The 18022-nt window shown below is 39.7% G+C and overlaps 2 protein-coding genes across 25 annotated transcripts in view; both read right to left on the minus strand.

Annotated features, from left to right (window-relative positions):
* Positions 1 to 7844, minus strand: part of PHF11 (PHD finger protein 11) — a 33525-nt gene extending 25681 nt beyond the window's left edge. For 2 of the 5 annotated variants that reach the window (XM_017971375.3, XM_035297864.3), the window contains exons 1-2: positions 7736 to 7844; positions 3815 to 3936 (exon numbers count right to left, since the gene is read on the minus strand). In XM_017971375.3, coding sequence (XP_017826864.1) covers positions 3815 to 3936; positions 7736 to 7829 — 216 coding nt within the window. In that variant the 5' untranslated portion in view covers positions 7830 to 7844. Of the gene's footprint in view, positions 1 to 3814; positions 3937 to 7418 lie in introns of all 5 variants that reach the window. The other 3 variants (XM_035297866.3, XM_035297868.3, XM_035297870.3) reach the window with 3 other exon arrangements.
* A 322-nt stretch (positions 7845 to 8166) lies between these two features.
* Positions 8167 to 18022, minus strand: part of SETDB2 (SET domain bifurcated histone lysine methyltransferase 2) — a 67742-nt gene continuing 57886 nt past the window's right edge. For 16 of the 20 annotated variants that reach the window (XM_035297837.3, XM_078358377.1, XM_078358007.1 and 13 more), the window contains 3 exons: positions 15199 to 15539; positions 12227 to 12315; positions 8167 to 11387 (listed from right to left, as the gene is read on the minus strand). In XM_035297837.3, coding sequence (XP_035153728.1) covers positions 11270 to 11387; positions 12227 to 12315; positions 15199 to 15539 — 548 coding nt within the window. In that variant the 3' untranslated portion in view covers positions 8167 to 11269. Of the gene's footprint in view, positions 11388 to 12226; positions 12316 to 14202; positions 14363 to 15198; positions 15540 to 16697; positions 17013 to 18022 lie in introns of those variants that run through there. The other 4 variants (XM_008991877.5, XM_078358427.1, XM_078358465.1 and 1 more) reach the window with 3 other exon arrangements.

The raw sequence follows: 18022 nt of genomic DNA on the forward strand, positions 1-18022 counted from the left end.
CTTAGCATGGGCAAAGACTTAATGACCAAAAGCAATGGCAACAAAAGCCAAAATTGACAAATGGGATCTAATTAAACTAAAGAGCTTCTGCACAGCAAAAGAAACTATCATCAGAGTGAACAGGCAACCTACAGAATGGGAGAATATTTCTGCAATCTATCCATCCTACAAAAGGCTAATATCCAGAATCTACAAAGAACTTAAATTTACAAGAAAAAAACAACCCCATCAAAAAGTGGGCATAGGATATGAACAGACACTTCTCAAAAGAAGACATTTATGCAGCCAACAAACATATGAAAAAAAGCTCAACATCACTGGTCATTAGAGAAATGCAAATCAAAACCACAATGAGATACCACCTCAGGCCAGTTAGAATGGTGATCATTAAAAAGTCAGGAAACAACAGATGCTGGAGAGGATGTAGAAAAATAGGAATGCTTTTACATTGTTGGTGGGAGTGTAAATTAGGTCAACCATTGTGGAAGACAGTGTGGCAATTCCTGAAGGATCTAGAACCAGAAACACCATTTGACCCAGCAATCCCAGTACTGGGTATATACTCAAAGGAGTAGAAATCATTCTCCTATAAAGGCACACGTACATATATATTTATTGCGGCACTATTCACAATAGCAAAGACTTGGAACCAACCCAAATGTCCATCAAAGATAGACTGGATAAAGATAATGTGGTACATATACACCATGAAATACTATGCAGATATAAAAAAGCATAAGTTCATGTCCTTTGCAGGGACATGGATGAAGCTGGAAACCATCATACTCAGCAAACTATAACAAGAACAGAAAACCAAACACTTCACGTTCTCTCTCATAAGTGGGAGTAGAACATTGAGAACACATGGACACAGGGAGGGGAACATCACACACTGGGGCCTGCTGGGGGTGGGGGCTAGGGGAGAGATAGCATTAGGAGAAATACATACTGTAGATGACGGGTTGATGGGTGCAGCGAGCCACCATGGCATGTGTATACCTAGGTAACAAACCTGCACATTCTGCACAAGTATGCCAGAACTCAAAGTATAGTAATTAATTTAACAGAAGGCTTGTATCAATAATTTAGAAAACACTTACAACTCAGTAAGACAATTCAATTAAAAGTGGGCAAAAAATTTGGACACTTAATGAATGAAGGTTTATGAATGGCAAATAAGCACATGAGAAGATGTTTAATATCATTAACTCTCAGACATATTAAAGCCATAGAGAGATGGAATATATATCTACTAGACTGGCTAAAATAACAATACTGAAAATACCCAGTGTTGATGAGGATGAGGAGCAAATGAAACTCTTACATACCACTGGTAGAAATGTAAAATAATGCAATCACTTTTAAAGTTAAACATACACTCACTTTATGACTCAGTAATTCTACTTCCAGCTATTTACCTAAGAGAAACACAAACAAGAAAAAGACATTGAGTCCCTCATATTAAAGGTAAAGAAATAAAATTGTCTTTATTTAAAGATGAGGATTGTTTGCACACAATATATCCAGGTAAATCTAGAGACTTTTTAGAACTAATAAAAATTTGGTAAGGTTGCTGGATGAGATCAATAAATAAAAATCAATAGTGTTCATACATACTGATAATAGCTAATTTAAAAAGGTTTTAGAAAAAAGTAACAAAACAAAAAACAAGCCCAGGAATATATAAACCCCAAGTTCTATTCCTCTATAGATAAAAATTATTGAATAATTTTGAAATTTATAAAAGACCTAAATAAAGAAAAACTCATATACAGATGCTCATAGCTGATTTTTATCATAAGAGCTCCAAACTGGAAATAACATGACTATCAACAAATGAATGAATAAAAAATTGTGATAATGCATACCAATTAAGTACTATGAAGAATGAAAAAGGAACAAGATACACATACAGGCAACATGGATGAATCTAAACAGTATACTGAGCAAAGGAAGTGACACAAAAGAGGACAACTACAGGATTCCTTTAATATGAAATCTGAGAAAAGATAAGACAAATTTATAGGGATTTGCAGTAAAAAGGAATTGATTTGTACAGAGTATTGGGGAAACCCTTTGGGGTAATGGAAATGTTTATATCTTGATTGTTGTAGTGGTTACATGGGTCTCATATGGTTACATGTCTCAAAACTTTCTGAATTGGATACAAAATGGGTACATTTGGTTTTATGTAAATTATGCCAATAAACTAAAAAATAGTAGCAAATCAATATCAACCATATATTAGAATAAAAACATCATGATGGGGCTGGGAGCAGTAGCTTATGCCTATAATCCCAACACTTTGGGAGGCTGAGACAGGAGAATCACTTGAGGCCAGGAATTTGAAGTGAGCCTGGGCAGCATAGCTGGAACCCCATCTCTACAAAAAAAATTAAAAATTAGCTGGGTATGGTATATGTGCCTTTAGTCCTAGCTACTTAGGAAGCTGAGGTGGGAGGATTGCTTAAGCCCAGGAGTTCAAGGCTACAATGAGCTTTGATTATGCCATTGCACTCCAGTCTGGGGAGATCTTGCCTCAAACAGATAAATAAAAATAAAACATCAACACTAAACCGTGTTAATATAAGAATGGTTTCAGGGCAGAAAAAAATACATAAGTACAACATACATTATTAACCAAATAAAGTGAAAAAACTTAAGACATGAAAACAAAAGGCAACTCATGAGCTAAAATCTTTTGTTATAAAAAATGTTATTAGGCCAGGTGTGGTGGCTCACGCCTGTAATCCCAGCATTTTGGGAGGCTGAGGTGGGAGGACTGCTTGAGCCCAAAAGTTGGATACCAACCTGAGCAACATGGCAAAACCCCATCTCTACAGAAAGTACAAAAAAGTAGCTGGGCGCAGTGGCACATGCCTGTACTCCTAGCTACTCTGGAGGCTGAGGTGGGAGAATTGCTTGAGACCAGGAGGTCAAGACTGCAGTCAGGCATGATGATGCCACTGCACTCCAGCCCTGGGCAAGAGTGAGACCCCATCACACACACACACACACACACACACACACACACACACACACACACGATATTAGAACAGGTGAATTTGAGAAATACATGGTAAGAGTATAACAAAATTTCTTGATTTTGATGTTTATATTGTTACAGTGTGAGAGAATGTCCTTGTGTATTAGTCAGTTCTCATGCTGCTAATAAGTTAGGTGTATTAAATGGTACAATCCCTTTGAAGAACGATCTGGCAAATTTAGTGACGTACAAAACATCCCATTCCTGTGCCTAACAATTCTGCTCTTAGCTATATAGCCTAGACTAGGGAAATTCTCACATGAAAAAGAAACCTAGACAAGAATGTTCATGACAACATTAGTCATAGAAAACAATACTGGAAAAACTAAATGCCCATTCACAGAACAGTTAATGGTGACATAGTCATGAAATGGAACATTATATTTAAAATGAAAGACTTAGAGTTATGTTTACCAAAATGGATAAATCTCAGAAATCTATAGACTTTGATAGAAATGATATCTGGGTAGAAGGTCTATCAGAGTTAGGTTCTTAGTATTTCATTAAAATATCTATAAAGAAGTTTCTTCACCATAATTCTTTCTCTTTGTGCATTTAACCCCTTGTAAGTAAAACCAACAGTAATCATAGGTGATAAGTTCTGAAAAAGTTCAAAATCAGAAAAATATGCTCCCCAATCTTCACCTTTAAAAACCCAAACCATGGCCAACTTGTTATTCTTTGTATCCAAAGTGTCATTTATGTATTCTTGTGTGTCCTACTCTAAAAGTACTCATATACTTTGAAGTATGTTTTCAAATAACTTACCAAACAATTTTCATGGGCAGCTATATTCTCTGATTGTGCAAAGTACAGGATATTATACTCGACATCTTTGGGGCAGAGGGCACATGTCCTTTTTTCCATCTTTTCTGCAACCTGAAAGACACCTATAAGTAATGTCCCTGATGAGAAGTAGAAAAGTGGAATTTCTTGGTCTCACTAACTCCTCTTCCAGTCTTAAAGTAGAAGGCAGGGCACTTGTTTTTATGAGAGATTCTTAATTCCCAGAGAGACAAAAAACTGGGGACCCAAGTGGAAAAGCAGCTTTAAAAAAATTTTTTAATATGCTAAGAAAAGAATGAGGTTATTTCTAAATGCCTAACAATGAGGACTTCTTTTTTTTTTTTTTCCCTAAAACATCCTGTTATAGCAGACTTCTTTTTTAAATTTAGAGACAAGAGGCTTGTTCTGTTGCCCAGGCTGGAGAGCAGTGGCTGACTGGAGCCTTGAACTCCTGAGCTCAAGTGATCCTCTCAAGTAGCTGAGACTATAGGTGCATGCCACCACAGCCAGCTTTTTTTTTTTTTTTCCAAGAGACCAGGGTCTTGCTATGTTGCCAGGGCTGTTCTCAAGCGCCTGGCCTCAAGTGATCCTTCTGCCTTGGCATCTCCAAAATGCTGGGATTACAGGCATAAGCTACTGTGTCCAGCCAAAATGAGGAAGACCTTTATTCAAGAAACACAACTAGGAATTTAAGTATTGGTAAAGCTCTCAAAACACTGCCTTGCCTATAGCAAGCTCTCAATAATAATCATCATTGTCATTACAAATGAAGAAGAAAAAAATAGCATATTCAAGAAATAGTTCCCTGGTTAATTATCTATTTAAAAAAGTTAGAATCCGAATGCCATACTGTATTAAAAAATAAATTCTAAATACTATAAGAATTAAAGACATAAATGAGCAATGTATTTTAAGTGTGCTTTAATTCAATATTAGGATTAGTTAGGAAGGAAAGATATATGAAGGTAGGAAGTAGATTTTTTTTTAAGGCAAGAAATGGAAGAAAGGAAAGAAATCTAAAGAAGAGGTATCTAAAGAAAATTCTTTAGAAATCTATAGAAAAGGCAAGAGGCAAAGAGAGAGAGCGAGAGAAAGAATTCAGTACAGCTAGAATTCATTACTAGGAACGGAATGCATCTTTGCATTCCTGGTACGCACATCTTTAGAATTTATAAATAGGAATAAGGATGTGTGTGTTATGGAGGAAGGACCACAGGCAGCCAAAGTGTAGGATGTTCAATGTACTCCTTTAGGGTACCTATTCAGCTCACAATGATGTATACACAATGACCCCAGCAGGCATGTTTGTACTTCAATCCTCTAGACACAGCTGATAGTCCCAGAGGACTTACCTGCCCATCTCTCAGTTATACAGAATTCAGAATAGAAGATTTCAGTTCAGACTGGGCTGGTTTCTTAAAGAAGATAAAAAACTGAGAGGCTGTGAGAGCAGCCAATCTTCTATATTATTACCAGGAAAACTGGGCCAGAGAAATACAGAGAAAAACAAAGCAGATACACTGAGAAATGCAGAAATGAGAGACAAAAGAGAGTGTTGTCAAAGTTTATAATGACTTCTCAGGTCCTAGTCCTCGGCCCTTTCTGTAAGATGCTAAAGCATCCACACAGTAGGGAGTCTCTGAGTCTGGTCTTCCTGCTTACTACTACTAAGCATCCCTATGCTTAAATTATATCAAGTTGTTTTTGTAGTACTTGCAGCCAGTAAGTACTTATTAACACTGGAATGACCATGACCTGATCTGTGTGCACACTCACATGTGTATATGTGTTTGTGTGCACATGTGTGTTTAAGAGAAAGACAGTGCTGGCAGCGATGTGGAAGGAAATGTACTACGTTACTATCAGAATGATCCACCTGAAAAGTACTACATTACCGACAGAATGTTCTACAGGAAATGTACTATGTTACTGTCAGAATGATCTACCTGAAATGCACTGTTATGTCAGAATGATCTACCTGAAATGTACATCTGCCCACAATTCCCTATCACCTACAGAAGTCAAGGTCCATAGTGTTATATACAAGCACATTCATTCCTTCAAGAAATATTTCATGAGGACCTAGTATTATTTAATATTTAATGAGTACCTGCTATGTCCTACTACTACAACTAGGCCAACTATTATAGACACTAGGGATAGAAGAGAATAAGATGAATTTACATGCCAGTGGTCAGTGATAGAGACAGGTATTTAAAAAGTTTTGCTTTGTTTTGTTTTCTAGGTAGTGATAAGTGCTATATAGAAAAATAGAGCAGAAGGAGGTAGAGAGTGACAGGAGCAGGAGCGAGGGGTGCTCTTTTAGACAGGATGGACAGGCAAGGTTGTGGGAAGATGTACATGAGCAGACACCTGAATGTGATGGGGAACTGAAAACAGGATGGAGTTTTCCTTGAAGAGAATAGCAAATAGATCCTGAGGCAGGGACAGCTTTGGTGGCTTAGAGGACGTACAAGGTAGCAAGTTAGTATGATCATTAAGATGGGCAGGAGTCAAATCAGATAAGGACATGGGGTTAACTGTAGGCCAGGCTCACAGACTGTTCTCAGTCATGGGAGACTACTGGTGGGTTTTGAGTAGGACAATCACATTTGCTTTTTGTTTTTCAAAAAGCATTTTGGCTGCTAGGCAGGCCTGCCTGTCTGAAAGGCTAGAATAGAAGCCAGGAAAGCAATAGTCCAGGCAGAATATCATGATGGCTTAGGCTTGGGTGGCAGTAATGGAACTGGTGAGAAGCAGGCTCAAGATACAGTCAGGCTAAAGACAGAACTGGCTGGCCTGACTAATGCATTAGAAAAAGTGTAAAGAGGCCCTGAGGATGCCACTAAGGTTTTTGGAAGGAGCAACTGGGTGAATGGAATGGGCTGGTTGTTGAGCAGGTTTGGAGCACCTGAGTACAGTGGGGGAAACAAGAATTCTCTTTAGGACATACTCAGTTTGAGATCATTTCAGTCATGGAAGAAGCTGGTCCTACCAGTCTGGAGTTTGGGCAAAAGGTCAGGACACAACTCTCCTGACTCATCTTACAGCCCATATGTACACCAGCAAATGAAATATCCATCTGATTGGCTTGTGATGGCCATGTATGGTGTTTTGGGGTTTGATGCCTTTATTTGTGTCATCCTCTCTGCTGGGAATACCCCTTCAACTTTTCCACCTTTGGCTGAATCTAGCCCTTTAAAAGTAAGCCCAGGCGTCCTCTCCTCAAAAAGCTTTTCCCTGAACACTGGGAGTCAGGAGCCTCTGGTCAGTACCTCTATGGTTCTGACTTCCTTCTATTAGTTTCCTAGCACAGTCTCTAGCGCAGGGCCTGCCTCACTCATCTTTGTATGCTCAGGACCTTACCCTGAGCCTGGCACACCGTTAGGAGCTGGCACACATACTCAACGGCAGGAACCCATCAGAAGACCCACCCACTCAAGTAGAGGAACGGGGAGGACTGGAATGACTGGAGAGGAGCAGACGGGTTCCAGTCACGTCCTCCGTGAACGTGAGACTCAGCTCTTCCTCCAGGGACGCCCCTACCTCCCCGCAGCAAGGCGCCCCTCCCATTGTTCTGGTTTACCTGTGGGTGGAGGGGCGCTAGGAGGGTTGACATCGGAGGTGCGGGAAGCACTAGGCTAACACCGGGAGAGGTAAATCGAAGCATGCCCGCCTCTCACGAGAAACCATGGGCAGTCAGAGCCACCTGCGGAACTGGCCGCGCCCCATCCACCGGCACGTGAGTTCTGAGCCAAGTTCGTCCAGTGTGGCTCTGGCGTCTGGGGCCCGGGCCTGGAGTAGTAGCAGGTCGGGGCCCTCAAGCGGCCACTACCGAAAGGCAGGCCCCTTGACCGGGTCCGTCGCTACCCAGCCCTGCCGGCCCGCACCCGCGGTACTCACCGGTGGGAAGGAGGAGCGCCTCCTGCTCCGGCTGGGCCTCCCAGCTGCCAGTGCTGTGCATTGACTCCGGCAGAGGTGGTGACGCCTGGGCCATGGCTGTGCTGCAACTGCTGGTGGCGGCCGGATCACGAGATCCCGGAAGTGCCCCGATGCACCAGGTTTCGTTTTCTTGAATCTGGGCCGTCCCTTTCAGTCACTAGCCAGCCCGGGGAAAGTTGTGTGTACAGATAGGGGTTCTCACGCACTCATTCAGATCGACATCTTAATTTGAATAGCTTAAAAAACCCAAACACCTGGCTTCCCTACCCCACCCCCACGGCTCAGCGGGAGAAACAATCACTTCCCTGAGGGTTTCTCCTAAAAATTTTCTCCTACAGAGTTTGGTCTAAATTACCATATCTTAAAATGACACAGAATTAACTGATCCTAAATCCATTTGCCAGCAGCAAGCCTTTATTTAGCACCCATAGGGTACAGAGCACCATACAAGTCGAGGTTTTTAGTGCATTTAACAAATATACAGGTAGAGAACATAAATGCATATAATCATAGTTACAAAATAACTTGTTCTGGAAAAAAGACATAACAGTTGGTGGTTTGCTGAGGAATTAAAAGAAAACTGGAGATCTTCCACTTTCAGCAGGTTGTAAAGAGGAAGACTGCAAACTGGGACAGCAGAAAAGAGAAATATTAAAAAGGACAATTTGTTTAGTCTTGACAACTATGAAATTAACTGCAGAAGCAAGAGTTTGGGGTCTGCAAAACAGGGAGGCCAATTTTTTTTTTTTGCCCTCCATACAGGAGGATGGAAGAGTATTTCTTGCCAGGCCAAAATGAAAGGCCCTAAAGAGACTGACATTAGGGTGTTCCTCAGCAAAGTAGCTCAGGTAGGTCATAGTAAAACAGAGCCCTTTACCACACTCTCAGCTTACAATAAGCTTTTTGGTGTTCCACACTTAAATAGGAGTAGACCACCAAGACCATTAACTCTGAGGAAAGCCTATAATGTGGAAGATCAAGACCAAAACAAACATACAGGGGAAACAAAGAAACTCTGGAAGACAGAGATTATGCAGAAAGAATATACAGATGCGTACATGTATGTGTATGTATATGTGTGTGCATACACATACACGCATATATCTTCAAAGATAAAATACTGCAAACATGAGTAAAATAGGATGATATTTTAAAAAAGAATATTCAGAGATGGGGAGCTCTCAGAAATATGAGACTAGAAAAATAGAATGCAACAGATGAACCGGAAGATTAAATTGAGAAATGGTCCTAGGTAAAGGTCCCAGCAAGAAGACAGAACTGTAAGTTAAGAGAAAATATAGGAAAATTAGAGATCAATTCTGGGGGTCTAACATCTGGAAAACAGGAATTCCAGAAAGAGAGAACAGATGGAAAATCATTAGTTTCAGACTGAATGATCTCACTAGGCACCCAGTAGAAAGGATGAAAATGGACTCTTAACGGGGGCAGAACGTGGAGACAAAGATAAACCTATAAGCTTCAAGAGAGATACAAATGAATTACATATGCAAAAGAGAAGGAACAGAATGGCATTCCATTTCCAGTAGTCACCCTGGAAGCCAGAAGACAGTACATTTTCAGACTCCACAGCAGTAACACTGAAAGCTAGCAGATGCCTTCAAAACTGGGCATGGAGACCACTCAATAATTCTATACCTTGCCAACCAAAACAGCAATCAAGTTTAAGTGTAAAATAAAGACATTTTCAAACACACAGAGATTCAAAACATTTACTTCTCACTTTTCCTTTTCAAAAGCTATCAGAAGAGCTTTACCAATATGTGGAAGGGTAAACCAAGGAAAAGGAAAATAATGGGATCTAACTGGAAATGGGTCCAACATAAGAGACAAAGGGAATCTCTGGGTTATGGATGAATGATGATAACTGTGAACCAGTCCAGATTAAAGCAAATCAACATTTCAGGAGAAACTTCTCCAAGAGGATAAAACTAACAGAAAACCTTATATTTCTTTCAAAAGGTCAAATGGACTCCACAGGCAGAGCTCAAAGGAATACTGTCTGATCCACAGTATTTCCTTTTGCACAAAAATATTTCCCATATTGATTTAAGTTTTCTTTTTTCATTTCAGTACACTGCCTGAAACTCCTGCATCTCTACAGTGAATAAATGGATTTCTCAACTTTCCTCATCAGCAGCTTGCTGGGCTGTTTTGCTACTTTTCCTAGCTGTCTGGTTTCCCAGTCTGCTTGGGCTTCCCAGTCCCCCTTTCCACTAGATAGATGATCAGGGCCAAGTAACCTATGGTAAAGTGCTTACTCTTTTGCTTTTTCGCTAAAAAAACAATTTGCAAATCATGCTCACGAGATACTAAGGGGCTATTTCAGATTTCACAGTTCAGAATTGCTTTCTTTTCTCATGTGTGCGTTTTTTATTTGAGACAGGGTCTTGCTCTATTGCCCAGGCTGTTAGTGCTGTGGTGAAATCACGTCTCATTGCAGCCTGGACCTCCCGAGCTCAAATGATCTTCCCACCTCACTCCTGAATAGTTGGGACTACAGGAACATGCCATCAAGCCTGGCTAATTTTCCTATTTTTTGTAGAGTCAGGGTTTTGCCATGTTGCCCAAGCTGGTCTCGAACTTCTAGGCTCAAGTAATCCACCTGCCTCTGCCTGTCAAAGTGTTGGGATTACAGGTGAGAGCCATCATGCCTGTCCTTCTCGTGTTTAAGTGAAATTCTTGCCCACCTCAATTCCTTCTGGCCTAAATAAGCCAAGTTTGACTATTTTCTAGGTTTCCTTTTCAATAACTATATCTCTAGTCTGTCTAGAACAAAAATATTCAAGTTCTTCCAGGTTTCTATTCCCTCTTTTCCTATGTTTGTATTGAAAGAGTAGAGAATATCCATGGAAAAGAAGATTCATCTCAAAGAGTTTGCCAGAATCTTACAGAAGAGCTTCTCCCTTTCCCCACTCAAATAGTTGATGGGACAGTGTTTTACGGATCCAAGTATCACTTCTCCAACAAGTGTTAAAATACTGGGAGTAATATGCATAAAATGAGTTCCTCAGGCACTGTTGTCCACTTTGTAGCTCATAATGGCAAATGATTTTCCAGGAATTAAAAATCAATTTCGTAGGTAAAAGTGTGAAATTTAGCTCTTTGGGGCATGAACTAAAAGGTAACAGTCACAAAAGCAATTAGCAACAGTTGAATTTTGTTATGACATTTGTTTCTCTTAATATATAATTTCTAAATAAATTATAAGTTGGACAGTGGTATTTCATATAAAATATACACTTCCATCCTACTAATGTAAAGCTGCACAGCAGTGAACGAGATACCCTATGTGCATGAAAATGTCCTAATTGTGTTCCTGGAATTTCTAAGTCACATAAATAAAATCTAAATAAATATGAACCCAAATGACAAAGGAAACAAAGGGGAATTATCCCGATGCACCTATACCTTCTTTTGCATGGCTTTAATTTCAGCCTGATAAGCTAATTTGACAAACAGGCATTAGCTACATATTTATAATATTTTTTTTCTACATTTATTAACCCCACATTGGCAGAAGATTTCCTTTTCAGGCACAGTCCCAGCTTCATAACCATAATCCCATGTTAGCTCTGTCCTTGCTTTCACATACCTAGAAAGTAGAAATTTAAAAAGAATCATAAAATACCCTAAAGAACTACCAATCAACCAAACTTAACTATATCCATTTTCATAGTAACATTAACCATCCTCAAAAAATATGATTTATTCTCTCACCTGACACCCACCGATTAAGAATGACCTTTTATTAAGAATAACCATTTGAGTTCTATTTCTAATCTACTAAAATGTTAATCAAGAAGGAACCTCAATCAATATGAGGAAGAAAGTATATTTTGCCAAGAGTGGGACCACGTGATATGTTGAGGCCTGCAGTGTGGAAGTAGCTGGGGAATAGCTCTCAATTAAAGATTACGTAGCACTCTTCATCATTTATCCCGAGTGGAACTGGGTGATACCTGATATCCTCAGCCTTTTCAGGCATTCATTCTAAGTGGGAATAAGAATTAAAATTTCAGGTGTTCAAAATCTTACTGACTAGGAACAGTTTAGGATAACTGAATATTCTACAGTACAAGATATTTGGGGCTACAGTATATTTCATCTTTTTATATTTTTCTATTGTTATCATTTTTTGAGACAGGATGCAAACTCCACCTCTTGGGCTGAAGTGATCCTCCCACCCCAGCTTCCCGAGTAGCTGGCCACCACACCTGGTGAACTTTTTGTATTTATTTATTTATTTTTTTAGTAGAGACAGGGTTTCGCCATGTTGCCCCAGGCTGGTCTCGTACTCCTGAGTTCAAGCGATCTGCCCACCTTGACTTCTCAAAATGCTGGGATTACAGGTATGAGCCACCATGCCTGGTCCTCTATTGTTATTTTTAAAGTCATGATTTCAGAATTAAGTAAGCAAAATCAATTTCAAACCTGTTGGTGAAGAATGCCACCAATGGAAAATTCCTGTCGTGGGTTTCTACAAAAACATTCTGTACCAAGAGATTTGGGCAACAACTATGCTGTTAAATAAAAAATAAATACCAAGGTTAGAAACAGCGTAAAGTTTGATAACTTGTGCTTTAGCATTAGAATACCATTCTGTTTTTAATCCATCATGCTGATTTTGTTCTTTTTTTTGCTAATGTATAAAATATCATAGCTTCTGTTAATAGTGAGAACCTTCAGAAAAGCCCTGTTCTGACACTCTTGTATGTTGCTGATAGAAATGCAAAAATGGGACAAATCCCTATAAAATCTGTCAATATTTGTCATTATTATAAATGCATTTGTGTTTTGATTCTGCAATCTCATATCTAGAAATGTATTCTACAGATTCATCTGCATATGTGTCTATGTGTAAAATTATTCATTGAATGGTGTTTTTAATGCTGAAGGTTTGGAAATAACTCAAAATATCTGCCTAAAGGGGAATGGTTAAATAAACTCTGGTACACAACAGAATTCTGTGTGTCTATAAACAAAAGCATACAAAAAAGAATGAGAAGCTCTGTGTATTAATATGGAAATTATTCCACAACATGTGTGTAGCAATATGGAAAATACTGTCACAATATACTTTTTTTTTTAGACGGAGTCTCACTTTGTCGCCCAGGCTGGAGTGCAGTGGCATGATCTTGGCTAACTGCAACCCCTGCCTCCCAGGTTTAAGTGATTCTTGTGCCTCAGCCTCCCAAGTAGCTGGGATTACAGGCATGCGCCACCATGCCTGGCTAATTTTTTTTGTTTTTGTATTTTTAGTAGTGATGGGGTTTTGTCATGTTGGACAGGCTGGTGTCAAACTCCTGACCTCAAGTGACCCTCCCGCCTCAACTTCCCAAAGTGCTGGGATTACAGGCGTGAGCCACCATGCCCGGCCCAATATACTGTTAATTTAAAAAACAAAGTATAGGACAGTGAATCTAATATGCTATGTTTTATGTTTTAAAAAGTGGGAGAAATGAGGCCAGGCACAGTGGCTTACGCCTGTAATCCCAGCACTTTGGTAGGCCGAGGCTGGTGGATCACTTGAGGTAAGGAGTTCAAGAGCAGCCTGGCTGACATGGTGAAAACCACGTCTCTACTGAAAATACAAAAATTAGCCAGGCATGGTGGTGCGTGCCTGTAATCCCAGCTACTCGGGAGGCTGAAGCAAAGAATCGCTTGAACCTTGGAGGCAGAGGTTGCAGTGATCCGAGATTTCACCACTGCGCTTCAGCCTGGGCTACACAGCAAGACTCCATCTCAAAAAAATAGAGGAGGAGATATAAGAACACATGTTCATATTACTTATATTTTAGAAAGGAAACACTGGAAGAGTACACACACAAAAAAGAGTAAAGGCCAGGCGTGGTGGCTCATGCCTGTAATCCCAGCACTTTGGGAGGCTGAGGCGGGCAGATCATGAGGTCAAGAGATCAAGACCATCCTGGCCAACATAGTGAAACCCTGTCTCTACTAAAAATACAAAAATTAGCTGGGCATGGTGGTGCATGCCTGTAATCCCAGCTACTCGGGAGGCTGAGGCAGGACAATTGCTTGAACCCAGGAGGCAGAGGTTGCAGTGAGCCAAGATCGCGCCACTGCATTCCAGCCTGGCAATGGAGTGAGACTCCGTCTAAAAAAAAGAAAAAAGAGTAAACATGATGATTGACAGAGAGAAGGTAGAGTGGGGACATGGGAAATGGAAGTGCAGTACTTTTCAAGGTATGGCTTTTTTAACAAAAAGTTTTCACAAAGAAAGTTTAATATGAAGATATACAGAACCTAATTTTTACATCATTGTAACAAACAAGTCTTTTGGAGAGGAGATATTGTAAGCAACTAATTTCTCTGTTGAACTCAGCCATAAGGTGTCTTCATTCCAAAGCTTCTAAACAGATGATATCATTTCCTCATATTACCACTAATTCCAGTATTGCTCTGCTGCCCACTCTATATATTCATCATGTGATTGATTAATGTCTCTAATCCCAGCTACTCAGAAGGGTTAGGCATGAGAACTGCTTGAACCCCAGAAGTGGAGGTTGTAGTGAGCCAAGATCACGCCACTGGTGACAAAGTGAGACTCTGTCTCAAAAAAAAAGAAAAGAAAAGAAAAAAAACCCAGTATGTGGTAATCTTTCTATATTAATACATCATCAAATCCCAACAATATTCTTTGGACATGTCTGTCACCATTTAATTTCACTGATAACTTCCTATCCATTTTTTTTTCAACTCAGTTAAGTGAGCTTGAAAACCTTCTGACATATTTGTTATTTTTTTTATTTTAATTTTTTTTTTTTCTTTGAGACCGAGGTTTGCTCTGTCTCCCAGGCTGGAGTACAGTGGTGCGATCTCAGCTCACTGCAACCTCTGCCTCCTGGGTTCAAGCAATTCTCCTGCCTCAGCTTCCTGAATATCTGGAATTACAGGCATCCACCACCATGTCCAGCTAATTTTTTGTATTTTTAGTAGAGATGGGGTTTCACCATCTTGGCCAGGCTGGTCTTGAACTCCTGACCTCGTGATCCACCTGCCTCGGCCTCCCAAAGTGATGGAATTACAGGCGTGAACCACCGCGTCTGGCCCCTTCTAATATATTTAAATATTTTCTTATATACCATTTCCTATAGTTTTTAAAAAGCAAAGGTTTACTCTGTGCTAGGCACTGTTCTAAGCACTTTATGTTAATTTATTCACACAACATCCTGAGACAGTTACTATTTATCTCCATATTACAAAGGTAGAAAGTATGGTATCAGAGATCAAGCAAAACATCCAACCGTATACAAGTGGAGGACTGGAATTCTAACCAGATAGCCTGACTTTAGAGTCTGTTTATCATATTTTCCTCATAATTTCGTTAAGTAGCATAGAAAAAACAGTTGTTCAGAAATAGGAATCTCAGCTCTTATACTCACATTAAGGAAGCGGCCAACATTTCCTTCTTTTGTGGCATCCAATAAAAACACATTCCCTTTACTGAACTTTGTTAGAGAATCAGATGAAGTATTCTCGGTTTCACTCAGCAATTCTTCATCACAAAAGACCTGCTGTTTTTGACATGTTGTAGACTGTTCCTCTTGGGGCTTCTGTATTTGAACCTCAATTGCCTTTTTAATATTCTGATTATCCAATGTGGTTGCCTGGTTACATCTGCTCCCTGGTGGAGTTTCTTCTCTACATTTAGTTATATCTATCACATCTGATTCAATCAGCAGATTATCTTCAAAGTCATCAACATGGTTTGAACTTGAGTTCTCTAATAGACATTTTGGAAGGAAACATCAGGAAATACAGTTGCTGAGCAATAGTGCTGAAATTAACAACACTTATTAGATGGTAGGTGCTTTAATTATCAATCCTTACAATGTGTTAGGCAAATAGCATTTATTTAATTGTATAAAGGAGACTTTGAGTATCTAAGGGATTAAGAGATTCATCTGACCCACAATAACGAGAACTTGGGTAACAAACCCAGAAATGTTTGAATCCCAAAGTTCTGCCTTCTACTATGTAAGAATGCTTTTTCATTAATCTACATCTTGCTTCTTCATTATTATATTTAATATCTACTCTTTTTAATTCTGGAATCTGCACTTAAGCATGTTCTAAACAAATATAACAGAATGGGTGTTATGGAGGCACTCTAGGCCTTTATGCTGCCAATAAAAGGCCTAACCCTGACAGAGTCACCCTCCACAAGTCCCAACAGTGACAACTGTATTGCTAAGGGTTTTTCATATATTAGTGTTTGGTGTTTTACTAGATGAGCATTCAAAAATTACACTTTTATAAACAATAATCCTTTAAAAGTAGATGCACTATTTAATCATTTTTCTTATCCAATAAGGAAAATAATTTTTTGACAGTATTCAAAAGGATGAATGTGGCTGGGCATGGTGGCTCACATCTGTAATCCCAGCACTTTGGGAGATCAAGGCAGGAGGATGCTTGAGGCCAGGAATTCAAGACCAGCCTGGGCAACAAAGTGAGACCTCATCTCTACAAAAAAAAAAAATTAAAAAAAATAAATTAGCCAGCAAGGTGGGGTGTGTCTGTAGTCCTGGTTGCTCGGCAGACTGAGGTGGGAAGATTGTTTGAGCTCAGGAATTAGAAGGTGCAGTGAGCTATGATCCCACCACTGCACTCTAGCTTGGGTGACAGAACAAGATGCTGTCTCTCTTTAGGAAAAAAAAATAAAGTATGAACGCATGTCAGATGGAGTAAGTATAAATTACTTATTTTAAAAGAGCCACAAAGCTATTTGTGCCATCTAATTCAATGGCACAAAAAAATTATTTGTCTAAAATTAAGGCTCTTGATTTAATCATCACCATTGCTGGCTGCCGTTCCTACATGTACTCATATTTTAATCATGAGTTACATGTAAGCTATAACATAACTTTGGATTTTTTTTTTTATACAAAACGTATGTAACTTTTGACTGTGCACCACATAGAGTCAGAGTTGTCCAGCCCACCACCCCTCTTACCATGCATCAAGTCACTACTGGCAATTAGACCAGAGGTCAGCAAAGTTCTTCTTTAGAAGGCAAAATAAACTGTAGCAGTCAATGAAAAGGGCAAAAGAACCAAAAGCAACGGTATGCATTGTGACTCACACGCATGGTAAAATAAATATAATATACAAAATGCCCTTCCTTGACAGACCTTTTCTATCAATGAACTGCTGTGTCTCCTCCAATCTCCATCCTTTAATATTATGTGGAGAGCTGGGGATGCAGGGGAGAAGAGACAGCAATGACTCACCAATTCTTCACAAATGGACATCTCTCAGCAATGTCTCCTTGTGAAGGACACAGTGAAATGCAAAAGTACCAAAAACAACGGTTGTGCAGTTGTAATATTAACTATGGCAAGGACTAGTAACTGAAACACAAGGACTCAGGGTGGCAATATTTTGGCCTTTTGCTAGAATCATGCTGAGTATGCTCTGCGGAAATATTGGCTAGGCAATTGCAGGAGAGTGATGTGTGTTTATTTTTAAAGACATCTACAAAGAGTTTGAAAGTGGCTGCTTTGCACAATGATTCCAAAGCCACAGATAATATCTGTGCACCACATAGAGTCAGAGTTGTCCAGCCCACCACCCCTCTTACCATGCATCAAGTCACTACTGGCAATTAGACCAGAGGTCAGCAAAGTTCTTCTTTAGAAGGCAAAAGAGCAAATATTTTAGGCTTTGCTGGCCATGTGGTCTCCGTGTGATTATTCAATTCTTGCTGTAATGTTGAAGCCGACAATATGTAATGCAAATTGGCTGTATTCTAATAAAACTTACTTTTTTTGAGACAGGGTCTTGCTCAATCGTTCAGGCTGCAGTGCAGTGACACAATCATAATTCACTGTAACCTCTAACTCCTGACCTCAATAATCCTCCCATCTCAGCCCCCTGAGTAGCTAAGACCACAGGTGTGCACCACCACACCTGGCTAATTTTGTTGCTGTTGTTGAGACAAGATCTTGCTATGTTGCCCAGACTCATGGCCTCAAGCAACCCTCCTGCCTTGGCCCCCAAAGTGCTGAGATTATGGGCTGAGCTACTGCACCTGGCCAAAACTTTATTTCTGGACACTAAAATTTCATATAATTTTCAAGTGTCAAAATATTATCACTTTCTGATTTTTTTTCAACTATTTAAAAATGTAAAAATCATTCTTAGCTCACATGCTATAGTGAATAGGTAGAGGGCCAGATTTGGCCCACAAGCCATAGTTGGCTG

Source organism: Callithrix jacchus, chromosome 1 (assembly GCF_049354715.1).
Source record: "Callithrix jacchus isolate 240 chromosome 1, calJac240_pri, whole genome shotgun sequence".
NCBI lineage: Eukaryota > Metazoa > Chordata > Mammalia > Primates > Cebidae > Callithrix > Callithrix jacchus.